At 35.7% G+C, this 27,978-nt stretch overlaps 2 protein-coding genes across 6 annotated transcripts in view; one reads left to right on the top strand and one right to left on the bottom strand.

Moving 5' to 3' along the window:
- Nucleotides 1-3,782, top strand: part of LOC132098069 (glutamate receptor-interacting protein 2-like) — a 49,188-nt gene extending 45,406 nt beyond the window's left edge. For 3 of the 5 annotated variants that reach the window (XM_059504184.1, XM_059504185.1, XM_059504186.1), the window contains exons 21-24: nucleotides 1,219-1,339; nucleotides 1,753-1,920; nucleotides 2,007-2,153; nucleotides 2,741-3,782. In XM_059504184.1, the coding sequence (XP_059360167.1) occupies nucleotides 1,219-1,339; nucleotides 1,753-1,920; nucleotides 2,007-2,153; nucleotides 2,741-2,932 (628 nt within the window). In that variant the 3' untranslated portion in view covers nucleotides 2,933-3,782. Of the gene's footprint in view, nucleotides 1-933; nucleotides 1,170-1,198; nucleotides 1,340-1,752; nucleotides 1,921-2,006; nucleotides 2,154-2,740 lie in introns of those variants that run through there. The other 2 variants (XM_059504187.1, XM_059504188.1) reach the window with 2 other exon arrangements.
- Nucleotides 3,783-5,985: 2,203 nt separating this feature from the next.
- On the bottom strand, nucleotides 5,986-27,431 carry LOC132098073 (sodium- and chloride-dependent taurine transporter-like). The gene is made up of 14 exons (XM_059504191.1): nucleotides 27,238-27,431; nucleotides 22,459-22,688; nucleotides 21,124-21,258; nucleotides 17,704-17,947; nucleotides 17,488-17,620; nucleotides 15,961-16,095; nucleotides 15,755-15,858; nucleotides 15,543-15,667; nucleotides 15,190-15,302; nucleotides 11,505-11,642; nucleotides 11,332-11,434; nucleotides 10,051-10,151; nucleotides 9,795-9,965; nucleotides 5,986-8,792 (listed from the first exon to the last, which is right to left on the bottom strand). Exons 2-14 carry the CDS (start codon nucleotides 22,685-22,687, stop codon nucleotides 8,637-8,639), a joined length of 1,887 nt encoding a protein of 628 aa, XP_059360174.1. The 5' UTR covers nucleotide 22,688; nucleotides 27,238-27,431; the 3' UTR covers nucleotides 5,986-8,636.
- Between the last annotated feature and the right edge of the window lie 547 nt (nucleotides 27,432-27,978).

The following is a 27,978-nucleotide window of genomic DNA, read 5'->3' on the forward strand; positions in this document are numbered from 1 at the left end:
CACAATCATGTGGCTGATAATCTTTCTCTTGGGCGGTCAGTAATTATCTTCAATGTATGCGCACTTAAAAAGGAAGCATGCAGGTGAATCTCATGAAACCTGTGAAAAACATGCCCAGGTCAAATTTAAAATATATATATGTGTATTAAAAACTTTAAAAACTTGATTTTTTGTGAACTGTGACCTGGGCATGTTGCCTTTTTTTTTTTTTTTTTTTTTTTTTTTTGTAATGTACACTAACATTCAAAAGTTTGTGGTTTTCTAATGTTATGATCAAGTGTATTTGAATGTTTTAAAATGTAATTTATTCCTGAGATGATGTTGAAAATTCAGCTTTCATTACCCTAGTCTTCAGTGTCACATGACCCTCAGAAATCGTTCTGAAATGCTGATTTGCTGCTCAAGACAAATTTATTTTTATTATCAATGTTGAAAACTTTTTCTGCTTAATTTCAGGATTCTTTGAATACAAAGTCCCAAATTACAGCATTTAGTTGTAACACTATAAATGATCAATTTCATGTGTGCTTAAAATTAAATGACCCCAAATTTTTGAATGTTACTGTGTATTTATATTTTATATGTATATAAATGTTTTTGATTTAAAAAAAAAAACTAAGTGACAAAAACGAGCAAGTAGTAAAAATTTTTTAATTAAATGGGAATTAAAATGTAAAGATGTTTTTAATGTACTGTAATACAGATGTCATTTTTTACAGTAGGAGAGTCAGCCATATTGCTTATATGTAATTTTGTTGATCCCGGTGGAAAGTCAATGGCCTGTTTTTTATTATTTTTTTTTTTTCTGTTGCAGTTTTGGTTTCTGTGGCTAACCGCTTGTTAAAGATGCTCACAGTCCAGCACAGAAACCACTAGCATGTTTGCTTCAAGTCTCTGTGTGTTCCTACTCTTCTCTCTTCTATTTCTTCTCAGGTTTTCTGTCTCTCGTCTGCCTTACTAATCATCCGTGGGCCGCTCGCTGTCATCCGCCCTTGTCTGCTTCTTTTATATGGCTCATTTTTATTATTTTATACTTTTATCACTTGGAACTAGTTTATGGCCTCTTCAAACACATCTGTGTGTTTCTCTTTCTCTAACCGCTGCTTTTCTTATAGTTGAGAAGGATCACGACGTACAGTACATTTATATAAAGAGAGAGCTCCGTTTCCAATAGTACACCTGGCCTCACATTACCCAGGTTGCTTTGCATTGACACAGATCTGTCAGTCCCGCACGCTGTCACAACCACAACAGTACAGACGCTCAGGAGAACTATTGGTCACAAGCTCTTCAGGACCTGGAGACCTGCGGCCAATCGAAAATCCTGCGGGAGCTTGAGGTGAATCAACACTTTATATACAGTCTGTGTACTTTGATTTGTTAAATCAATGTTTAAGCTTTTTAGCTGCTCCCAATTTATATTAGGTAGATCAATGTAATTAAGATTTGTACCATTATAGATGTAAATATCGACCAAAATCTTTACCCAGATCATTTTTAACTAAAGTCTTTACTAGAAGTAATTTCTGAAGGATCGTGTGACTCTAACTGCGTTTCCATTACCTTTCAAATTGTATGAATTGAAATTAAAAATATGCTTAATGGAAGCCATCAATTTCTCAATCTCCCATATATCGCAAAAAAAGTTTTCACACTGCATGAGGTGGTTTTTCAGGGAATTCGAAAAGGGGATATATCCTCCCAGATCAAATGTGGTGCAGTTTGTATTGGAGTGTTTTATTTCCTTTCTAGGCCACTATAATGTCAGGCAGCACGCTGAGTTTGGGAGAAGACTGCGAGAACCAGAATGAAAGCAGGACCAGAGCTCTCACACTGAGCCCAGAGAGGACCTCAGAGAACACCGCTGTACCGGAGGACTTGAAGGACACCAGCCCATCCATGCCATTAGAGCTTCATAAAGTAATGTTCACTTTCCAAGCAGTTGAAACCATGTTGACATCACTACTGAATGACCGACAGATCTTCATTCTCTGCCTCTGGCTCAGATCTGTATACAGAAGGATGTTGACAGCAGGGATTTTGGGTTCAGCCTGTCTGACGGTCTGCTGGAAAAGGGTGTTTACGTTAACATGATCCGTCCGGATGGGCCTGCAGACCAAGCTGGGTTACGCCCATATGACCGTATTCTACAGGTGATGTATTGTACCAGCTGACCTTGTGACCTTTTCTTAAAGGAAGAGTTCAACTTAAAATGGTCACACGCATCACCTATATTATTCTTGAAGGTTGAACTATTCCTTTAACCCGACATTTTTCTTATGGGTGTCAGTACTATTTTTATTCCGCAAGGATGCATCAAACTTATCAAAAGTGACAGTAAAGACATTTATATTGTTACACAAGATTTCCATTTCAAATACTGTAAATGCTGTTATTTGTAATGTTCTATTTAAAGAATCCTCAAATGTTTCACCGTTTCTACAAAAATATTAAGCAGCACAACTGTCTTCAATGTTTATGAGCCACGAATCGGCATAGAAGAATGATTTCTGAAGGATCATGTGACACTGAAGACATTTTACAATATATTCAAATAGAAAACAGTTATTTTAAATTACAACAATATTTCACAATATTCACTGTATATTTGATCAATTAAATGCAGCTTTGGAAAGAATAAGAGACTTACCGACCTAATGCTTTTAAATGGAAGAATATATACTCTGAAGAAACCTGAGTTCAAACCTGCGTTTTTTTTGTTTCTGACTCTTTTTAACAGGTCAATCATGCACGGACGCGTGATTTTGACTGTTGTCTAGCTGTGCCATTGATCACAGAGGCCGGAGAGCATCTGCAGCTGGTCATTAGCAGAAACCCTCTCGCTCAGGCACACATCTGGCCACCTAAAAACTGTCAGGACCCTGAACTGCATGTGGTTTCTGCACCAAATCCAAAAAGAGTTGACCTCTGATTCCCAAAAATGAGCAACACAGAGCACAATTTCAGTTGTTTCACATAAATGGTTCTCTCTGTCAACTGCACAATGGACACATTAGCACTATTTTTATTAATTATTTATCATTTTTTAACTTTTTTTTGTTTGTCACAATTTAATTACCCACTACTGTTTTTTCATGCTTTTTAAATGATCCAGCACCAAACAAGCCACACGTTCAAAGTTTATTTGACCACTCACACAGGCACGCAAGTTATATTTATACACTTTGTTACACAAAACATGTCAAGTTCATCTTCATACATGCCACTTTTGTTTCTAATATGAATAAATGACACTCATTTAGTTTCTGCTGTCAACAATAACGCTTTGATGTTGATGCAGATCTGCGGGTTTTTACAAAACACAGAGAAATCTTCAAGCCATCTTTTCTCCGTTCAGATGGTGAAAATCTTTCTCTAAGATCTAAATCATGACAGTTTGACAATCTGATATTTTAGAAGTGTTCTGATGAAAAGGTTTTCTCTGTTCCAGAGTGACGTCTTGATGTGAATGTTTCAGGTGCATGTGATGTCATTTGTGTACCATAAGGAATTTTAGAGGATTTTATGGCTTTATGTCCTGATGCACACCAGGAATAAATTCCGATTTTAAGTGAAGTCCTTCAAAGGAGCTTGTTTTAAGTGTAACTTTTAAACCGATAATCTCTGTATATCATTAACCCACTATCCTTTATTCTTTGTATAAACCCCTTTTCCTGGATGTTAAATATGTAGAATGCAATGAATAAGATGTACATTTAATATTCTTGGGTTAGAAATGATTATTTGCTTTTTTAAAAAGAAAATAAAGGCTAAGAACCAGAGTGAGTGTAACCCTGTCTGTGGTAAGAATACAGGCTTAAACTGAAGACAGGTGCATGTTGGGATCTCTCGCTGTCGTTCCAGCGCTTTGAATGCCTGTCAGGACACCGTTCGGGGGTTTGATATCATAGACAGTGTTGGCACGAGTTGGAGATGAGCTGTCCCACACCTCACCGCACTGTCAGATACTGGAAGTTAAATCCGTTTGACACAACTTCTATTTTAGTCCAAGGGTGGATTCTGATTCGAGCAAACGTGAAGCCTAATGCATGTGCTGGGAATTTAATATTAAATGTATAGTTTTGCTTGGATTAAGGGCTGATGGAGGGACAATTGGTTCATTCTGATGTGGAATAAGGGGCAGTGTCTTTTGATATTTACAAACAAAGACAAATAATTGACATGTATTAGTTAAATTTTGCCATTTAAAGTGGGTAGAGTTAACTAAACTCAGATTCTTTAAAATAATCGATTCTGTTTAATGAACCTGTTGAACTTTTTCACAAAATGCATTGATTGATCTTCTGAATGATTCATTTGTGAATTGGACTGATTCAGTGATCCGACAGGTAGGGGCACATTAACACATGGGCTTCAACTATGATTCTCTTTTTACATATGAAGAGGTCAAGCAACAGATTGAGTTTATCCAAATTTCACAAAAACTTATGGACTGGACATACATTTAATTTAAGTCAGACATTGAAGCGATTTAATGTTTATGACACTCTTCTGAGGAAAATTCATTCACTTGTAATAGCAAGAGAAATTTAGGTAAGATTTTCATTTTGTACTGTAAGTGACTTTTCTTTCTGTTTTGAAGAGGTTTTCTCTGGATTGATTGACTGTACAGTATGTCCATATGTCGTTCCATGATCTGATTGCCGCATTTCACGAGATTGAATTCGCTAATTGAATTATCCGGTCGAAATGAATCTTGAAACTCACAGGATTGGCCGAATCTGACTTAAAGGTGCTCTAAGTAATGTCACACATTTTTTAGGCCAAAACATTTTTTGTCACATCCAGCAAACATCTCCTCAATATGGGGTCTCTCTAGACACCACAGGCTCCACAAACAACAAGAAAAAACTGGGCTCACCCGCACCACAAAACAAAACAAACTGTTCGAGCCAATAACCGACAAGAAAGATTTGGGGGGTTAGTGCACGGATGAGGAGGAGGGAGGGTCTAGCTAGCCTCCGTTTTGTTTGACAACAATTTAAACGTCAACAAGAAGTTACGACTCCGGGCATCGCTTAGAGCACCTTTAAATGTTCAAAGAACCTTAAGTAATAATATTCTGCCTCGCGGAACTGCGGAAGAACTGATGAAGACACGGTTTGATCTCAGCAGGGCGTTTAATTCCCGACCACGTGTAGAAATCGAATATTCAACTTGTTTATTCATTTTAGTCCCGGTCCTTGATTCTGATTGGTTGAGCCGCGTTCGAATCTGTTACACTACAAACATACACCTTTGTTTACTTCTGTGTGTTGCTCGGCAACCACTTTGTTGGAACCTGGTTTTATACAGTCTATGGTTGGAACCACTGTTTCTGAGGAACTACATTGTTAGGTGGAACACTTTATTTGCTCTGTTTTATTCTGTGAAACCTAGTAACGTATATGGACAACCATTTTATAAAATCTCTCTCTCTCTCTCTCTCTCTCTCTCTCTCTCTCTATATATATAATTTATAATGCCCCTTAGCTGTTATAAATTCACTGTAAACCACGGCTTCAGAGAGCTGCTGATTTGGTTCACATATGATTCACTGAAGGATTCATTTCTCGACCTACTTTAGAACTGGTCGATTCGGTCAGAATGAATCTTCAATCAAATAACGAGATCTCAAACTCATTTGAGTTATTACGAATTTAGGAAGTTGCAACTATGTCATGTTTAGGTTATAAATGTCTGTTTATGTGCTAAATCAACTGTAAAAGAGTACATTTCAAGCATTTTTAAGACCAAGTTTCATTGTCATAGTTTGCTGTTGATGCCATTTGTTTCCACACACTGTCACACTTGAATTATCAACCACTTCAACTGATATTGCAAGTTATTCTTTGACAGATGTGAAAAAGAAATGTTTCCATTGGGGTTCACTGACCATCAACCTCCTCGTCCCGTTGCATTCTGGTATAAAACATCAAAGAGCAGGTATAGACATTTTTGAACAGACTTGACACAACACATACCAAGATTGGACATTTTTCTTTAATTTGAAAGATGCAATATGCATCTAGAATGGTCTCTGTCACAAAACTACTTTGGTTTTACAAGATTTTTGTTTTTGTTTAATCAAGTTACCTTACAATACAGCAAAAATGTGAATGAAAAATTGTATCTTGAATTTCGTGTTTTCGTCATAATACAGTACTTTCCAGCTGAACTTATAATAAAAAATGGACAGAGCCAGTTGTTTACAAATATTGCACACTGCAAGTTGCATTTCGGCTGACGACTAATCAACGTTTAAATATAAATGTCTGAATACATTCAGAAAAAAATATAGGCAAATGACCAATCACATCAGGTACAGTATAAAATGGTTAAATACAAAAAGGCAAATTTTTGATAAATGAAAATACTACAAATGAGCAAACACTTACTTAATGAACAGTTAGCTCAAGATTGGTGGAAATAGGTGAGAGGGTCCAGCTAAATCTAGAAGGGTTCAGGGGTCATAGGTCAGGTCGGATGAGCTGATGTGTACAAAGATGCTGGGGTCACAGGGGATGGTATTTATGGAGGATGGGTGGTCGAAGGGAAAGGACAAAGAGGTATTATGAGGGGCAGTTCTGTGCTGTTGGTGATTAGCTGGAATATTTGGAGGTTTTAAGGTTAAAGAGACAATTGCACAATCTCATTTTTAGGCCAGATAGGGTAATGGCAGTGTCTCCGTGCAAGACATAAAGCCTGGGTTTCCTGCATTCGTTCTGAAAGCTGATGTTTTGATGATTGTGAGCGAGTCTGGCTGTGCTGAATCATGTGATATACAGTGGCCTCCAAACGTCTGAAATGCTTGGGAATCAAAATCAAATTTTGACAAACACAAAAAAAAAGAAGAAAAAAAATCTAGTTCACTAATTGAAGTGAATTAGTAGCATTGATTATATGACTCTTTGTACAGACGCTCCATAGAAGCACATGTTAGCTTTTGTTCATGTTAGCTTTTTTTAAGCTGATAGCATAATCAGTAATGAAAACAATCCAAAAAATTAATATACATGCAATATATATGCAGTTTTAAAGACCAAATGAATTAAAATATGATTGATACATTTATTTTCTTGGAAAAAGCAGAAGTTGAATAGTTATATATAAGCATTCTCAGACCTTTCAGATGCCGCTGTACATGAACAGCTAATAAAGTGCTGCCAAACAGCCCTGCGTGGTGTTGATAATCACCAGCTCTCGGATCATCTTACAGTAAATGACGCTTATAATAGTGCATCAGATGATACTTATATTAGTGAACACAGCTGCCTACAGTGTTAGAGGAACTCAGTGGCTCGATGTGTGCGATGGCAGTGATCACTATGGTTCAAGGAGAGACGAAAGGACAGAGTGTTAAGGTTTGCTTATGTCTTACATGTTTGTGCATGTCTGTGCACAGCGTCCGCTCAAAGCGGAGGTACATTCATTTTTCTTCAAGACAAAGAACATTTAAGAACCTCATTGAAACGAGAGTTACTGCCACAACTACTGACGGACGCCATAATGTAGCTTATGTCACATTTAGTTCGTTGCTGTTTTACAGTAAGTCTTTTTCTAAAAATGAAGCTAAAACTCACTCTCTCTGCTGATGAATTGCGTCCTAACCAGGTACGACACAGTAAAAGTCCTCACAGAAAGTAAAATGCCATGCAAAGCAATTAAATCAGAATATAATCAATGATTTATGTATTTAAATCAATGTGAAGCAGGATTTTGGACCAGTCAGATTTCATTGCATTCATTTATTTGAGTGAGAGAAGTGGTATTGAAGAATATTATAAAAATAAAGCAATGATGTGTTGTTGTTGTTTTTTTATGATGATGATATTTATTTTTGGTGTGGCCCAGAACTGAAATTTTTGATGATATTTTAAACCTAAACATTTTGTTTTAGATTATTATTATTATTTTTTTTTTTTTTTTTGCAAAAAGGGTATCTATGTATACCATATCAAATTAATTAAAATTAATTAATTCGGAATTAATTATAATAATATATATAATAATAAAGGTAATAAATATTACTTTTTTCTAAAGGAAGTATAAAGTCTTTTTAAATATTATTTTATGTATGGTTGAAGGGAAGTAGAAAAGTCTAAATTCACTTAAAATAATACTAAAAATAAAATTTTATTAAAATTAAAATAAGAGAACATTTAAGATGAAAAAAAAAAAAATTCAATTAAAAGATATTACTGTGGGCAGGGCTATTCAGATTGACAGAACCAAAAATAGAAAGCAAAATGTCTCATTGTGGATGTTTGAGATCAAATCTCTGATTGATATGAAAGAAATCGTAATGCAATGAGCAGTAAATCCTGTGTTGTTCCTGGTTAGGACGTGGTTTAATGTAAAACAGTGCACTACAGATTAAACAAACCGCCCCAGACGGCTAAAGCTCACATCAGGTTATTACAATATCAGCATTAATGCTAATACCATCGATTACAATCAGAATACAAATCCTACATGGCAAAAAAGATATATCGATATAAGATAATTTCATAAAAACACATTAGTGCAGAGCAAGAGAGAGGAATGGAGGGGAAGGGAGCGGGACAACAGGAAAAATGGGATCTCCCATAGGAGAGGAAGGAGCGGGAGAATATGGGAATCTCTCTTAGAGAGCCTCACATAGTAGTCTCTACGATGGTGTGGCTGTGTTTGGTGAAGGCGTGGATGCCGTTGGGGTCCAGCGGGTGAAGCAGCTCGCTGTTCTTCAGGCTGTACTCCTTCGGGCGAGAGCTCGCGCCTCCTTTAACTGGAGCAGCCACGGCTTTGATCCGCTGAACACAACATCCCATCATTGATTTGAGGACATATTCAGTTTTAGAAATGCAGTGACAGACTTTTAGATAATAGCTGATAAAGGCCCAGAACTCAACAGCATTCAAATCGAATCTAAAATGACAAATATTTTTATGTTTTTTTTTTTAATAATTATTATTATTATTTATTTGTTTGTTTGGAAAACCAGTATCTATGTTAACAATACTAATTAAAGTAGAATATATTCACAGATTTAATGGTTTATTTTTTAAAAAAAAGTATATATATATCTGAATAACATTTATTTTTTCTTACAATTTTAGAAAATTTGATAAAACGTTTAATAAAATTAAAATAAAAAAGATCGTAAGTTATTATAATAGATAATTTTAAACTAGAATGACACTAGAAATTATCTATTTATTATTATACCAATGTAATTAAAATATGATTAAAAAGCAGATTTATTTTCTTGAAAAAAGAAAAATTCCCTGATTTAATTTTTTATATACATTTATTATATAGGTGAAGTAGAAAATTCTAAATTATTATTTTTTCTTCTTAAAAGTTGAGAAAATTAAAGAAACAAAATGATTTAATATAATATAGAACGTAATATAAATATTATATATAAATATAGAATTGCTTAATATAATATATCTTTTAAAACTAGAATGGTTGTTTCTCAGGGAACAATACAAAAGTCAGAATGAACTTTTTTCTTAAAGTTTAAGAAAAAGTTCAATAAAGTTAAAAATAAATGTAAATAAAAAATTAAATGTAAATACTACTCTTAATCTATTATAATATACTTTTAAATGTAGAATTACATTTTTTTTTAATAAATTATAAATTATATTTTTACATATACCTTTTATTTAAATATAAAAATATTATATATACTTTAATCATCCTAGGAGACACAAAGGTTTACACAGATATATTGTAATTTTCTAATAAAAATGCCATGAGATATGTATGTATGAACGTGTTTTATATGCAGCTCATGACTTTCTCACCTCTATCAGGGAGCCGTCTGATTGGATGATTTTGATGACGACCATCATCGGGATGCAAATCATAGAAGTCAGCGCAAGAGCCCAACCCAATCCAATGGACCAATCAGGATACTCGTAAAACTTGTTATAGGTGAGCGGCTTGTATTTCACCAAAGAAAAGACAAAACAACCCTGAAATGGAATAACGAGAATAATCAAAAACCATTGCTGTTGGCCATATCTCTCAAGCAAAAATGTCATTCCTTCTCACACTTACCACACAAAGGACGGGAGTGATCAGCATCCAGCTCCATTTCATCCAGCCGTTGGGTCTGTAGCCGATCATGTCCTCTATAGCATCGTAGAAATTATCAGCCCCTGCAAACACACACATGCAGTCAAGATTTGTGCTGTGATCTTTATTATGCCGATTTCATGTGGGGCCGGTCATGGATGAGAAATAGAGACGTGAAATAAGCCCAGAGGACTGATGTGATTATATAAGACTAAATAAGATTACATAAGATTAATCTCAACAAACATTGTTAGACTGCTGATTGAGCAACATTAATGAGCTTAATGCAAAAATCTTAAGAGGCATGACGCTACAAATGAGCTCAGCATCTGTTTTTGAAGAGACACCTGTTTAATAATTCTGCATATAGTGTGTGTCTATGATTGTTTACAGTGTTTTATTACATGACTCTTTACCTTGAAACCTTGGTGATTTTCATGATGACTTGTGTATCTGGTTATGTGATGCATAACAGCCATAAGCTCTTTTATGTATCAACATGATTAAACTTGACTTGAAAAAAAACAAAAATGATGATTTTAGATTAAAATGTATATTAATACACCAGCATTAAAAAAATTTGGGATCAGTGAGATTTAATGTTGTTGAAAGTGACTTATAATCATCAATATGCATTATTTGATCAAATATACATTTAAAACAATAATATTTTGAAATATTATTATAATATATAAAAAGAAATCTGTTATAATATATTTTAAAATGAGGAATTCATTCTGACAGGCACCCACCAAGATCATTTATTTGAAAAATAAATCTTTTGTAATATTATAAATGTCTTTATTGTCATTTTTGATCAACTTACAGCATCCTTGCTAAATAAAATAATTAATTTCATAAAAAAAAAATTGCATTGTTCCCAAACTTTTGAATGGTAGTGTATATGAGGGAATTTTCGAAACCCTGCAACTGGTTACCATTTCATTTTTTTGCCTCTTTTATTGAAACCCCATCAAGTCAAACACTAGTAAATATATATAAATATATATATATATACACATTAGGAATATATTATAGTCAATGACTTTTTTCTTACATAAGAGAAAATTTAAGAAAGCATTAAATAAAATTCAAAGAAAATTTGAATTCAAATAAAAAGTTATTATTTTAAACTAGAATGACAATTTTTTTATAGGCAAAGTAAATTTTTTTAAATTAGCCTTAAAAATAAGTGAAAATCTAAGAATACGTGCAAAATAAAGCTAATGTTGTAAGCCTAGTCGAGCACTAGTGTATACTTACCGTAAACCCAGGCTACTGCAACACATTCAAAGAATGCAACCCAGAGAAGGCACACACCGCTGGCGGCGTAGTAGTCAAACAGCTGGAAGACGTACATGCCACCCTGAGAGAAACAGATGCACATTCAGCATTCAAACACCGCAGATCTACGCCCCAGTCTCGCTCTCTCTTACTTTAGTGACCATGGTGAGTCCCAGCAGGTAACTGATGACACAGATCACAGCGATGAAGATTTCTCTCCGGTATCCCTTCCTTAGGAGGGATGGGTACAGGTCCACCAGAGAGGTGATCTGACCCTCCACTTCTACAAACTGAGGGCAGAAAACACATATCATTCATGAAGGACTAGGCTTACTTGTAAATGATTTCTGTGCTGTTGTAGTATGCATCAATGTTTTCAGTTTTAACATTTAATTTGGTTTTCTTTTTTTAGCCTAAAATTATGTTTTAGCTTTCGTCATTTTATTACATAGATGTACTGATTTCAGTTAGTTTACATATATGTATATTTTTTATTACCGATTTCAGTTAGTTAACTTATTTCTTACATTTTCAGTTGTCATTTTAATTTTAGTAATTTTGTTATGTGCTTTTGTTAATTTTAGTACTTAAAAAAAAATATTTAACTGAAATGTATTGATATGTATTTCATTTTATTTATTTCAATTTTTTTGTTTTTCATCTAATATTCATTTTGTTTCATTTTAGCTTTAATTCAATTAATAAAAAAATATTTTTAATATTTTAATACTGGTCAGTATAATGACTTAAACTATGTACAAACCAGCGTGACACTGAAATTGAAAATGCTTACTGAAAACATACATAAGCAGCTGTATTGACCAGTCACTTGTCACTTGTTGTGTTTGTTTGGATTCAATTAAACCTCATTTAAAAATCTATTCTATATATTCTATGAAAAAAAACAAATGCACATGGAATAGAGCGCTTTTGTCATATATTGCTCTATCATGCTGTGCCTGGTTAAGGCCTGGCGTGACAATACAGTTATAAAGACGTGTTCACACTGAGTGATTTACAGAACAATGCAACCATTTAACTTTATGTAAATGAAAAGTGATGTGATTTGGACAATACCAATGTTTTTGAAGCAGAGGTCACTGGATAGTGCAGACTAGTACGTTTTTTATCAGCTGTTTGGGCTCTCATTCTGACGGCACCCATTCACTGTACAGGATCTATTTGCGAGTCTGTTTTCAGCAAATTTTCATTTTTGGGTGAACTATTCCTTTAAGGGATTGTTTTGTTTTTGTATCTTTTTGTATAGCTTAAATTATTATCTTTTTCAGGTTAATATGTAAAATTAAATTATGTATAACTTAATAACCAAAAAAAAAGTCCTTGATGATATTTATCCATGATTAAACAAAAAAACACTGCTTTAATTGAACAAGCATCTTGAAGTCATCTGAGGTAAAGTGTCCTAATGAACAAACAATGGTGACATTTGACCCTGAACTGTGGAAAATCAAAACATGCATGCTTCAGCACAGTCTAAGGCATAACAAATCATTTTTGACATCTTTTCTTTGCCTTCTGCAGAGTGGAGGACATTCATAATAATGGCGCCCTTATTTAGCCTCATGTTTATACTGTTGTTGCTCTCAGTGTCTTTGCTTGAGTGTGTGTGTGATGTAGGTGTAATTACACACACACACATACGCAAAAGGAAATGTGATCCACCGCACATTGGCTTTTCAGCAAGTCATATGAGCCTGGAATACCATCAGCATCTTGTGATATTTGAGTGTGAGGGTGTGTTTGTGGGAGGCAGCCAAAAATCTAGTGGTGTTATTCCTCGAGGCTAGCGCACAGCCACAGAGAGATGATGTTTCACATCAGGATTCAACACTATACTATTAAGTTATGATCTGCTGGCTTAACCATCTCAATGTTTGCAGTCTTTCATTCCAACACCAGGACACTCATATGTCACACCACCCAGAGGACATTTGTATTACTCAGAGACTTAATGGAGTTTCCAATTATGTTTCAGTGGTAAGGTCACCCAAAAATGACTTTTATTTTATTTGTTTATTTAATTCCCCATTAGTGGCTATTCTTCATGGGGTCCAACAAGTAAAAAACTGAATTGCATTAATCTTTAACAATAAAAACCAATACAATAAAAAACATACAAACCCAAAATTCATTCAGAACATCAAAATCAACAATGTACTGTATACTGTGCCATTAAATATTTCTTTAACGATATTCTGAACCTCATTTTCCTTATTAAAAAACCTGTGAGAAAAATGTCTGATGTTAAATCATTCCATATTTTCATTCCTCTATACATTATAGTCCGTTGTTTTGCATTAGTTTTTGAAACAGGAAGCAAAAAATATCCTTTTTTTTTTTTTTTTTAAGATATTCGGAAGTGATAATGATGCATGCATGCTTTTGATGCATGATTTTGATGCATGCCTTGTGTTAAAATCATGGCTAACACTACTATACAAAAGTTCACAGTACAGTACATTTGAAACTCTCGACACCTAAATATTTCTTATAAAACAAAGCAGAGAAACAACTGTTCTATCCTTCACAAGTAGCCAACCTAGAATTTAGTGCATTCTCATAATATTAACCCTTCTATTACAGTTCAGCTCTGTTCTGTACTTGACCACACTACTGTAGTCTAAATAAGTAAGAACCATTGTTTGCACAATTTGAGAGATGCAATACTGTGGTAAAAATGTTGCACATCTCTTAATAACTCATAGACCTCTTGCCATAACTATTACCATATTTTCTGTGTTTTGACTACTTTAGCCTACTGTCTAGCCTAACTCCAAGAAGTCTGACTTCATCTACCTGTTCAATAGGCACACTCTTTACAGACAAATTTAGAATTTGATCCAGTCGGCGCAATAGCCTAGTGGTTAGTGTGCCGACATACATAGTGCAGTTGTGCTCACAGCAACCTGAGTTTGATTCTTGTCTCAAGGTCCTATAGTGAATCCACTCCCCTCTCTCTTCCCAATGCTTTCCTGTCATCTCTCTACTGTCCTTTCTGTTAAAGGCATAAAATCCTGAAAATATAACTTAAAAAAGAATTTGATCCAAACACAATACTTCTGGTTTTCGTTAAATTTAGAACCATCTTATTATTTCATACCCATTTTACCACTAATTGTAACTCTAAATCTAAATCAACAGATAATTTTTAGTTGATGTTGCTGGTAGATATAATGTTGTTTCATCTACGTACGTACATATCTGTCATTTCTCACTTTAAAACTAAAGGATGATCATTGGTAAAAATAAAAAATAACAACGGTCCTAAACTACTTCCTTGAGACATCACCACATTGCAACTCTTTCACTTCACTTTTGATTTCCTACCCATCATTTCATTAAGGATCCACAATTTTTGCTATCATATTTATATTCACTTATTTTTACTTTATAAAACTTCCTTTTCTTTTTCAGATTTATTTTAGTTACTTAATTTCGCAATTTGCAATACACTCCCCAATCCTCCTTATTGCCAGTTCTGTTTGCTATACCCTTGGCCAGGTGTCTTTCTACCATCATGTTCTTCAGTTCATTATCAGTCCATGGTGCCCTAATATTCTTCACTGTGTTTTTACATATGTGCATGCTTATCCACCAACAATAAAAATAATCTTTAAAAAAAATTGGTTAATGCCTCATCAGGATGATCTTCCTTATAAACATCAACCAAGCATATATAATTTACATCTTTTATCATCTTTGGTGTTCAGCAGAAGAAATGAAGTCATTCAGTGGGAGTAAATGACAGAATGTTAATTTATGTGTGAACTATTGCAGCGGGAAGTGTAGGTGTGTGTTTGTGTGTGTCGATCTAACCTGACTGTCTAGGCCCAGCAGCAGAAGCATTATGAAGAAAAGTATGGCCCAGACCGTCGGCAGGGGCATCATTGTGACGGCCTTTGGATACGCGATGAAGGCCAGACCGGGACCTGACAGACACAGAAAGAAAGGCATGTGGTGAAGAAAAACTTATCACATGACATACTAGCAGACTCTCACAAAGAATAATTTACTTTCTGTGCTAACTGACACGTGCCCCAAATGCTGTAGAAAGAGCTTCATAATAACATATAGCACGTAAGATCAGTGACACTCATAAATTAACATTCTCCCTCTCATTCCAAGAATTCTGTGTGAGCAGGTTAGTGACCTTTGACCCTGAGTATCACCTGACTCGGCCACATCGGCGATGGCCACGCCCTGCTCCTGTGCCATGAACCCCAGGACGGAGAAGATGGCAAAGCCTGACACGAAACTGGTACCGCTGTTCAGGCATCCGAGCAGCAAGCAGTCCCTGAACACACACACACACATGATGTTTGAAGAATAAATAAGACAGCATATAGCTATAAAGATGCATTGAAAACATACGAGTCCTCACCTGTAACAGTTATACTTGTACTTGTTGTAGCTTCCCAGTGATGTCATCGCACCAAGACAAATAGCATATGAGAAAAAGATCTGAGTTCCTGCATCAATCCACACCTACAGCAGCCCACAGAGACAGAGATCGCAGTTTGCTACATCACATTTCCTTTAAATGAGAAACAACACTGCACAAAGATTTCTTTCAGTGTGTTTCAGTACCTCGGGGTCTTTTAGGCGGGTCAGATTGGGGTAAAGGTAAAACTTGATGCCCTCGGCAGCGCCAGGCAGAGTCACACCACGAACCAGCAGCACAATTAGCATGAGGAAAGGGAACGTCGCTGTGAAATAGACCACCTACAGACAGACCGAGAGGAGGCCAGAGGGTTTGTGGATTTCCATAATGAATATAAAATAATTATACACCTACGTAAGGCACAAATCAAACCCACAGAGAGCAACAAACTCTGAAAGGAAGGCTTGTGAAAGTGCACATTAATTTGGTCTTAGTTACGAAACACGAGCAGAATGGATTTCTGTGTAATTTGCTCATAAAATCTTTTTTGCAGAGCGCTGCATTGAATTGAATGGTTTTACAAATGATTTACACAGAAATCGGTTCTGCTCATGTTTCATGAATGAGGCTCAGTGTGTGTCTGCGATTATAATCCCACACTGTTTCTAGACTGCAAAAAAAAAAGCCAATCTAGAGGCATTTTCATGTCTATCTATTTCATGTTGGTTGTGTAAAGCCTTGGTTATCTTGGGATGTCTTATGTCTTTTTCACATGATGTGATTGGATTTTTGATTAGTTAAAGACCCTGTAAAACCTTTTTTGTGGAGTTTTTTTCCTTAAAAGAAATGTATACTTTTGTTCAGCAAGCAGTAAAGACGTATGTTTCACAAGATTAATATTTTAAATGTTACTCCTTTTAACTTTTTATTCAATCTTTGTAAAAAATATTAAGCAGCACAACTGATTTTAAGATTAATAATAAGAAGAAATGTTTCTTAAGCAGCAAATCACGTCAGCATATTAGATTTATTTCTGAAGGATCGTGTGACACTGAAGACTGGAGGAATGATGCTGAATATTCAGCTTTACATCACAGGAATAAATTACATTTTATATTACAGTATATTCAAATAGAAAAGAGTTATTTTTAATTTTATATATTTAATATTTTACAATATTTCTATTTTTACAGTATTTTTGAACAAATACATGCAGCCTCATTGAGCCAAAAAGTGTCTTATTTCAAAAACATTTTAAAATGCTTACTTCTTGTAACAATGTCCAATATTGGAACACCAGGAAAGAAAACTGCTTTGAGATCGGCTTTCTAGGTATTCGACATATTAAACATGTTCAATTCGAGTGATCCAAGTAAACAGGAATCAAAGAATCTGATTTTGCAGTTCTTTGCTACTTCTGTAATGAAGCACTTACTAATATTTCAAATGAACCAAGGAATTAGGACTTTTTGAAAATTGGGAGAGCCATCTTGACTCATAAATATTAATATTAATCCTTTCTAATTATTATCTGATTTATTGAAAGGCAAATGTTATTGCTTGCAACACTCATTTGGCTTCTACTTGGTCATTTTATGTGGTTGGCTACAATTTTCAGTCTTTAAACATAATGACAATTTCTTAAATTGTGGGGGAACAAACTGAGGCATGTCCAAAAGTGTAAAGGCCTGATTTGTGGCGTAGTAGTGGACTGATCTCGTCCTCTTCCTCACCTTGCCAGTGGATTTGACTCCTTTCCAGATGCAGAAGAAGCAGATGATCCAGACGGCCAGCAGGCACAGCGCCAGATCCCACTTCAGACCGCCGACCTCGTCGATCCCCGAAGAGATGCTGAGGACGTTCCGTCTGCAGGTGACATGAGAGTGATGAGAACAGTCTCAGAGCGTCCGTCCCGTACACACAGCCTGTGGACGACGCTTGATACTCACTCCCAGAATTCGGTGACTGGCGAGGTGAGGTTGGTGAGGCTGGTGACGTTGGCGGAGAGCCAGAGGCTTTTGTTCTTGCGGATGGTGTCCTCCACGCAGCTGGCGGTGTTCCAGCTGTGTCTACAGCGGGCCCAGGGCAGCTCGTGCTGGAAACACTGCAGCAGGTAATACAGACCCCACGCCAGGATCACGATGTAATAGATGTTCAGCAGAGACACGATCACGATCGAAGCGTAGCCGATTCCTGATGCACAGACAGAACACAAGTCAACAGGAAAGCAAAACTTTCCCAGTGTTTACTAAAAATTACTTACTTACACTGGTCTTAATTATACATAAATTACATCTAAATGTATCTATAGATTTTTTTTCTGTGTGTGTGTGTGTGTGTGTGTGTGTGTGTGTGTGTGTGTGTGTGTGTGTGTGTGTGTGTGTGTGTGTGTGTGTGTGTGTGTGTGTGTGTGTGTGTGTGTGTGTGTGTGTGTGTGTGTGTGTGTGTGTGTGTGTGTGTGTGTGTGTGTGTGTGTGTATATATATATGTGTTCCTGTAGCTCAAGTGGTAGAGCATTGCATTAACAAGCGCAAGGTTGGGGGTTTGATTCCCCGGTAACACGATAGGTTAAAAATGTATAGCCTAAATGCACTGTAAGTTGCTTTGGATAAAAGCGTCTACTAAATGCATACATTTAATTTATATATATATATATATATACTACCGTTCAAAGGTTTGGAGTTGGTAAGATTTTTTCTTGTCACATGTTCCTTCAATAATAGTTAAAACTAAAATATTCTGAAAATGATTACAATTTCAAAACAAGTGTTTTCTATTTGAATATATGTTAAAATCTAATTTATTAGATTAGATTAGATTAGATTTATTAGATTTATTCCTGAAGCTGTATTTTCAGCAGTCTTCAGTGTCACATGATCTTCAGAAATCGTTCTGATACAGTATTCTGATTTGCTGTTCAAGTAACATTTGAACAGTAGTTTCTATAAACTACATTATAGTCTAAATAGTATATTTAAATATGTAAATATTAAACATATTCAGGGACTGCCTCTAAAATTAACCAGGAGAAATAAATGAATACACAAACTAGAAAATCTGACATTTATTTGCTTTAATTTGATGTATTTATGTATGTATTTATTTGTTTGTTTATATATTTATCTATATTGTTTTATTTTATTTAATCTAAGTTTTTAATTCTGATCAATTTCATGCTCAAGAGCCTTTAAGTAAGCATTACTGATATAATGTTCTCTCTGATGAAATGTAAATGATTCTAAATATCAGCATCATCGTCAAAAGCACTGACGTCTGTCAGGTAAAACATGAGCTCATTGATCTAATTCAATAGATCTGCCATTTTATTACAGCCGTTACTTCTGCTTCTTTAAATATTTAGTTTATGCGTAGGGTTTAATAGAACGCCACTCAAATATTTAGTAGTGAAACAACTAACTCGGTGCAACCATACCCTGTGAACAAATTCTGCATCATATTTCCCTCAGAAATGTCACATTATGAAAGTAGTATACCATTTCAGGTTTATAAAGAGGAAAGGAAGATTTAATTGGACAATCTATCTTGTCAGCTTGTTCTCTAAGCAATCTGTAGTGCTGTCCTGGACCTAACGTCCCGATGGACTAACCAGACCAACACAAACCAACGGCTCATCATTAGACAGCCAGCACTAGAGCTGCTCAGAAATGAGAAGACAAGCAAGCACTGCTTGCGCTGCATGTAACCTGTCTTGTGTTAGCGATATGAATGATACCTCACATGAGACTTCATGAGATGGAGAAACTCTGTTTTCTCTGAGGGCCCTGCTGTGCGTTAATGAGTCAAACACAGCTAAAGCGACTCTATTCTCAGAGCAATGAAGCATCACCTGTTGGCTATGACACTGCGTCTGATGTCATATTTTTAGAGTTCGTTTTCTAGGGCTGAGGGCAATCAGAGGGCCGAATGCCAGTTTTATGCTATAAGTAATACAAAGTACCACAAGCTCGCTCCGTGGTGCCAGGAGCCGCCGTGACAGCTGACTACAGAACGCCAACCGTGTGTTTGAGTATGCAAGAGCAGGACTTCACCGAAGATGCACGTGCTTGTTTAAGAGAGGATAGTCAGCTGCTGCTGAGACTAGTCATTGGGTGAAAGGGGACAATGGGCTCACGGTGGTTGGAAATATCACTCATTTGCACTGTATGTGCTAAATAAAACCCAGCCACGTGAGCGACATGTCCGTGCAAGTGAATATATAGAGGTCAGGCACTAAAGTAATAAAAATATCTCCTAAGACAGGGCTTTTCAAAATGGGACCCGGGGACTCCTAGGGGTCTGCAATGGATTGCTAGGGGTCCATGAAAAGGTTTAAAGAAAAGCAGTGTAAAAATAAATAAATAATTATATAAAAATTAGGTTAACTAAATTAATTTCATAGATTTATTTGATTTAAATAAATAATAATACATTAAGACATTTTATTCAAATACATTAAAATTGGATTGAAATAAAATCAATTTGATTTTAAAAATAAATATTAGATTATACAGTTGATTAAAATATAATTGGATTTAAACACATAACAAAATGAATAGATAAAATAAAAATAAGATAAAATATATTTAATAAGATAACTAAATAAATAAGATAATAATAAGATAACTAAATAAATAAATTTGATTAAAATAAAAATTTTATAAATTAAAAAAATATATATATAATGTATATTTCACAGTATTAATCAGGTCTTTATATCACACAAGGATAATCATATTTGGAAATCTGTGGAATCTAAAGGATTGAAAAGCTCTACTTTAAACAAACACTTCCTGTCCTGTTGTTTGTCATCATTTCAATCGTTTCTGCTCCTAACACAATCAATCTTTGAGATTTTCATCTCAGTCACCTCTCACTGCTGTTGCCATGGAGATCACAATACATGCCCAAATGTGGAGCGGGGTGTTAGTCACAGCGCTCTGAAGCGCAGAGCGGCTCAAAGCAAACAAATCACAGGGAATTAAACACACATGTACTGCATGTGTATGAGTGACCCGCATCCCGCTCACACACAGATAAGAACATGATGATGTGTTTCAAAAGAACACAGCGTCTTCTAGTGTTACCTAGCAACCGCATCAGAAGCTGAAAGCAGGTCAGAGTGAGGATGCTTTAAAGAGCCACTTCAGCAGCCAATCAGACTCAAAGAGCATCACAGTAACAGCCGTGCCGATTGGTCGACGCTGCCGTGAGGGACTGCAAGTAGCTGGTAGGGGGATGGGAGCATTATGAAATATGATTTATGCTGATTAAAATGTGCTTGAGCCCGTTGAGTCATTAAATATTGCCAAAGTCAGACAGTGTGGTCCTCTCTCTCTCTCACTCTCTCTGGATCTGTCCGTTTGTCTCACCGGTGAAAATGGGGCAGAGTTTCCCCCAGCAGGTGATTCCTCCCTCAGAGGTGAACTGGCCCAGGGCCACCTCCAGAAAGAAGACGGGCAAACCTCCGCCAAACAGAAATATGAAGTAAGGGATGAGAAATGCACCTGGAAACACAATCACAAGATAAGGCAGGCAGTACACAAACTCAGCAAAGAAAGCCACATTACAGGAAGTGAAATTACCACAAACACAACAAAAACAACACAAATTATGTATGCATTCATTTACTGAAAGCACTCCTACCACTTAAATTACAATTTATGTTCTTGTACTGCTTAAATAATACACATTTTTGTATTATTAAGGCAATTAAATAAAAAAACAAGCTTCTCATTTTTTGCATATTATGCAAAAATTATGGTAATATTATAGTATAATAATAATACAACAGTATATCACAGATTCTATTGAAAGCATTTAACTGAATCTGAAACTGCAAGCTGTGTTCTCATTGTTAACTATTAAAGTAATTTCTGTTTAATTGGAATAAAGCTGAAATAAAATATCAATTCCAAATGAAAAACTTACACTTAAAAAAATGAAATAAAATGAACTTAGAAAAATTACTAAAGCTGAAATAAAAATAGAAATACAATTCTAAAAGCACAAAAAAATTAAAAAAAAAAAATTGTAAAACTGAAAATATAAAAACAGAAGCAAAGTCTTAATATTAATAAATACAATAGTGTATAAATATTACTACATAGTATTAGATTTAGTACTGATAGTATTTTATATATATTTATTAGCACAGAGCAGAATACAATATAAAAAACTTGTAAAACATGCAGAAGGTCAAAATGTATTAGAAACACTCTTCTGCCGTTTTAAAACAGGAACAGATTTGCACACAAACATTTCTGCAATGAGCTCAAAGGTTTTAAAGCAATAGCTCACCCAAAAATAAAACTTTTCATTATTTACTCAACCTCGTGTTTCTTTCCGAGCCTGAAGAACATATGAAGAATATTTGGAACCCGAACCTAACAGTTGCCGGGAGCAATTGACTTCCATAGTATTGTTTCACACAATGGAAATCAATGGCTACAGGCAACTGTTTGGTTACCAAATTTTTTACCAAAATATCTTCTTTTGTGTTCAACAGAAGAAAGAAACTCTTACAGGTTTGGAATAACTTGAGGGTGAGTAAATGATGACAGAATTTGTACTTTTGGGTGAACTATCCCTTTAATGTCACAAGATTATGTTTGTGTGTGACATTAGCCACTATTTACAGTACACAAAGACTGAAATTGTTAGCCAAACATATTTTGTTGACATATTAAACATGTAAACACTCTCACCTCCGCCATTCTTGTAGCAGAGGTACGGGAAACGCCAAACGTTGCCTAAACCGACGAAACCTCCGGCCACAGAGAGCACGAAATCCAGCTTGCTGGCCCATTTCTCCCGCTGTGGTGCTTTGCCCTCCGCCTCGTCTTCAGGATGCGTGCCGGGACTCTTACCAGGAGACGGCTTCAGCGTGTCCTTATGGAAATCTTTGAGACACTGCAACTTTTCCTTCTGTGCCATACTGACAAGCAGAGAGGAGAAGGAGTTGAGAATGATATACACTACCAAATTCACTTTTATTCAGCAAACATTCAGTTACAGCAAAGACATTTAATGTTATAAAATAATTATATTTAATAAAAATGCTGTTTTTTGTACTTTATATTCATCATAGAATCCTGAAAACAAAATTAAGCAAATTTTCAATATTAATATTAAGTAGAAATGTTTCTCAGATATCAGAATGTTTTCTGAAGAGCATGTGACACTGAAGACTGGAGTAATGATGCTGAAATTTCAGCATTGCATCACAGAAATAAATTACATTTAAACATAATATTAACATAGAAAACAGTAATTTTTAATTGTAAAAAAAAACTCATTAAAAAATATTTCACAATATTACTGCCTTTACTGTATTTCTCAACAAATAAACGGAGCCTAGGCGACTTCTTTTAAAAACATTAAAACATTTCATCACAGTAAATATCTATTTATATGTGTGACTGAGCTGGAAGGCCTTCATGAAGACACATCAGGATAGAATAGATCTCATAACAGATAAATAAACAGGAAATCTGAGCTATGAAATCACATCCACTGAGACATGTACTGTTACATAAGACAGCAAAAACTGAACAAATCAACAACTCTTAGTGCTGCTGAATGCTTGAAGCTCATGCAAAGCATTTCTAGGAATCTGAATAGCACAGAAGCCTCAAGAACTAACATGTACACAACTATGTACATAAAGTGTGAATGATACATGCAGGAAATGTTTAAATGCTGAGTGCTTCAGCGAAGAGTAAGACGTGAGCTCTTGAAACGAGATTCAGTCTGAGCAGGAAGCTGAGAAGACTGCTCTCCAGTCTGACATCCTGTTTGAAACACACACTGACGCTGATAAACCAGCTACCTTCATTACACGTGTACTAGTTGCCCAGAGACCTTTTCTCTGTATGTTTCAGCGTTTGATACCATTTTTGTATCTGTATTTTTCTCAGCAGCACAATACTTATTAACATCCTCTTCTCTGTTCCTATCAGGATTTATCTGAGAAGCCTGGGCAGATACAGGGGTAGGTTGTATTGCTCCTGTAAATCCTCAAATGTCTGCGCAAAAATCCAAAGTTGAGTTGAAAATGCAATTTGAGAATGTCCAGTATTTTCTTGGTCACTCTTCTTTGCACAACATGAACTAAATTGGACGCTCATGTTCTCCAGAATGATTTCAGATGACCCCGAGAGCATATTAAGCTTTGAAATATTCTTTTTAATTCTTAGTTTATTTAACATGGACAATGCAGTAAAACATTGCTACGATTTCAAGCAGCCGATGCTCCACATATAGGCTTCTAGCCAAAGGCTAATTTGCAGCCCAAGTCCCTGGTTAGGCTTTTTTAATTATTATAAATATGAATTATTCCCCAGCTAACAGAAAATGTTCTCAGAACTCTCGCTAACATTTTTAAACAGTTATATAATGTTCTTAAAGAACTGTTTATGCAACATTCATATAACCTTATTAATATTTGTTATATGTTCTCATAACATTGAGAAAAAAACATTCTCGGAGTATCCTAGCATTGAAACGCATCATCACACTCATGTGAAAAGTGTCTATTAGATTTTTAATCTTGAGCCCTTTCAACATCAGATTCCAACGAGCCATTAAATCTCAAAAAGTCCATCTTATCTTATCTGGAGCACAAGCAATGTGTCCATTTATTGTGAAATAAAACTGATAAGAACTCCACACCAATAAGGGGAATGTGACTGGTTGGTCTGGGTCACCAGAGCGTCAGAAAAGCTCAACTCGGAGGGCTAGACTAATACTCAAATGCCCTTATGTATGTGTAGCTTTGGTCATGAGTGAAGAAATATTGCAGGGTCACAGCTCACCATCAGCCTCTTTCAACTTTTCTTGACCCCAATAATGACCTTCTAAACATGCTGGGATCTCTCATTAGCCTTCACTGATAGCTCACTATCAACAAAAGCTATGTAAATTGCATGTTTAATCAACCAATGGCGTAAGCAGAGAAGAAAGAACCAAGACAATGTATCAGAAGGCCACAACAACAGACAGCTGCAACTTAACCTTGTCTGAATATTCAGCTGTGAAGGTTATAAATGACACTCTTTCAACTCTGAAACTCAAATTGGTTGTATTTAAATACTCAAAACATGTGGAGAAGGGAAATAAAGATGTTCTTATGCTCTAATTATATTCAAAAGCCAATAAAGGAAAGCTCACAAAGCAAATGGGATATTATGAACTGAAATGACAACATTTAATCTAAAGCCATTATCTATAATGGAAGGTCAGATACTCAAATGTTAGTTCATTGTTGTCTAGTCAATACAAACCAGTAAGGGTTAGGGAACAAAACGATCCTGATTTAGAACATGGTGCAATGATATTGCAGTATTTTTGTGGCATTTTACCACATATTGTTGCAATACCATGGTCTCTAAAGTACATATAGCAGTCATAATAACAGGTAGCTTTCCCATTATACCTTCCATTGACTTTTTTTTAATGTAAGAAATAAATCTTAAAATAATGTTTATGGAACGTTATTATAACCTTATTAATATTTGATAAACTGTATCGTGATGTTGAGAGGAAACGTTTTGACAAATAAAAAATGGGTGTTTTAATCATTAAGTGCTTAAATGTAACATTCCCATAACGTTTTCAAAATGATAGGATGGAACGTTCCCAGCCGGCACATGACCAACCTTCAACGTTGAAATATGTTTGAAATAAGGTCAGTTGTTGTTTTAACGCTGAAACAACGTTGATACAACGTTTAAAGCCGAACGGTTGAAAAACAGTCTGCCCATGACCAACTTTCAACGTTGAAATATGTTTGAAATAAGGTCAGTTGTTGTTTTAACGCTGAAACAACGTTTATACAACAGTGAATCAACATTACGATATCAACGTTGATCCAATTTGCAAAATCGAAAGGTAATTCAACGTTGATTCAACCATGGTACCAATGTTGTTTCAACCTTCAATCAACGTTGAAATGCCGGCTGGGTTCTCATAAAGTTCACATAACCAAGAAGAAATTGCCTTAATTAAAAAATATATATTTAGAATGTAAAAAAAAAATGTAATGTTCCTGAATGTTTTGAGAGTTCAGAAATAGTGTTTTCATAGCAGGTTCTAAAAAAACGAAACATTGATCAAATATTCAAATGTAACGTTCTAATTACAATTTCAAAAACATACAATGGAATGTTCTTCTAATGTTCACAAGAAATAACATTCTTAATAGATTAACAAGCTGACGTTGCATAAAAACATGCATAAATAACGTTTTCAGCTAACGTTAGAGGTTCTTTCGAACATATTTATATCTGGGAATCAAGGGTATGCACGTACTCCCACTGTACTTTTCTCAGCGGTACTGAGGAGAAAGTTTAAAGCACTGTTTCTGCAAGATCATCTCATCTCATGCATTATAAAACTAAATCTGTCTGCTCTCAAAATTAAAACCTGAAAAATATTCTGCTCGCGCGAGCGTCGCAGGTGCCCTAATTCTCCGACGCGCGCTCCTGATTAAATTACATTTTTATGCGTGTTTAATTTGAAAACCCCAGCTACGGAATAAATTACAAACCCCCTTAACAAGTTTTAGGATATTGCAAAACAGACATTGCGCGAGCCACAATAAAAGGCTGCGCGCGCGGACACGCCTCAAACTCTCATTCATTTGTGAATCAATTACATCTCTAATGCATATCCATCAGCCAGGGTTTAGCATTTACCACACGAGATCAATAATGGACAAGAGAAGAAGTTTATTTCTTGGCTGTGCCCCAATAACCTACATTGTGTGTGTGTGCGGTGTTACGTGAACCCGTATAACATGTTTGAGACGGATCTGTCTCCAGCGGTGTCGGTGTTTACATGCACGAGCAGAGCAGAATAAATTGACAATAACCCACATTTTTATTGAGCTGTTAAAGTGGCACAATGAGTGGTGCTCTGTGTTGGTCCTGAGGGTGCTGTCACAAGCCTTTCGCTGGCTATATTAGTCTGAAACACTGTTAACCAGTACTTACAATTCATCTCTAATTACAGTGCATCTCAAATAAATTGACTGCATTTAATATTAAATGACATTAAGCTTCCAAAAACCTGTGAGCTCATTTGTGCACAAAAACTAAGGCACATCGCTTCCAATAAAACACCAGAAACATAGCATTTTGGGAACAATGTTTTTGTATTATATTCTAATTAGAACTGTTAAATGGCAAAACAATTTAAAATGTTTCCCCATTCAAAGCACAGACAATATATCGTTATTTGGCAAAAAAATAAATGAGTTGATTAAAAAATGCAACAACAAAAAAAGGACACAAAGGTGCGCTTCTCAAAGATGCAAATCGGAGTGAATTTTAGTTTTACATATATTTTAATTTTAGATATGACCGTATATCCGCCTTAGACAAAAATAAACGAGTATTTAAAACGTTCATAAGATGCAGGCTACATAAAGATGCTCTTAAAGATACAGTTCCGCCACCACTGACCACTGGCAAGGTGTCACTCACCTGACAATGCAATTTATTACTCAAGTCACTCTCTTGTTCTTTTGTCTTCTTGTGATGAGGCTACAAAGCGAGGAAAATAATCTTTACGCCCTCTCCCCCTGACTTCTGTCTTATATGCGATCGCATGCAATAACGGAGAGAGTGGAAAAACACCAGGCTCTCGTGCAACAGGAGTGTTTCTTAAAGAGACAAGCACACGCTGGCTCCGCGTCGCTCAGCCTCGCTCGCGTCGGCAATTGTGTTGCTTGGTAATGAGTTTGTATGATTTAACACCAGCAGGGGGCACAGAAAGCTGCATCCACCAACGAGTCTCATTCATTCAAATATCACAGTTTTGTTCTTGTTTGTTCACGTTTAATGTATATTTAGTCACCAAACCCCGCCCATTCAGGATTCCGCTCTCAGATTGATTGCCCTTCTCCGCGTTTATTCTATTTCTACACCTCATTAGCGAATTTGATGTTAATCAGGACTGCTGTTTACGTCACTATACTGGACAGCAAAGCTCATTCCATCGTAAGCCCTCTCTGACTGACCAACCATACATTTTTTCCAATCTGTTTTCCAGTCTGTGTGCCAAAGCAACATGCAAAAGTGAGGTCACGTGAAAGGGTCAGTGGCCTTGTGAGGGGATAGCTAATCCACCTAGACTCAAAACTTCAGGATTAACTTAGAGAAAGAGTAAGAAGAAAAGAAAGAAAAAGGGGTGGGGTGGAGAAGGCGTCTATGTCCAAAGTCTGA

This window comes from Carassius carassius, chromosome 21, assembly GCF_963082965.1.
Source record: "Carassius carassius chromosome 21, fCarCar2.1, whole genome shotgun sequence".
NCBI lineage: Eukaryota > Metazoa > Chordata > Actinopteri > Cypriniformes > Cyprinidae > Carassius > Carassius carassius.

What these genes read in the sequence shown, in the direction of transcription:
- LOC132098073 (XM_059504191.1), bottom strand. Translation starts at nt 22,687, where the DNA reads ATGGCACAGAAGGAAAAGTTGCAGTGTCTCAAAGATTTCCATAAGGAC. An exon ending in CCAGTCACCGAATTCTGGGA is followed by an intron (nt 17,621 to 17,703) that starts GTGAGTATCAAG and finishes TGTCACCTGCAG; the next exon opens with ACGGAACGTCCTCAGCATCT. An exon ending in CGCCGATGTGGCCGAGTCAG is followed by an intron (nt 15,303 to 15,542) that starts GTGATACTCAGG and finishes TGTGTCTGTCAG; the next exon opens with GTCCCGGTCTGGCCTTCATC.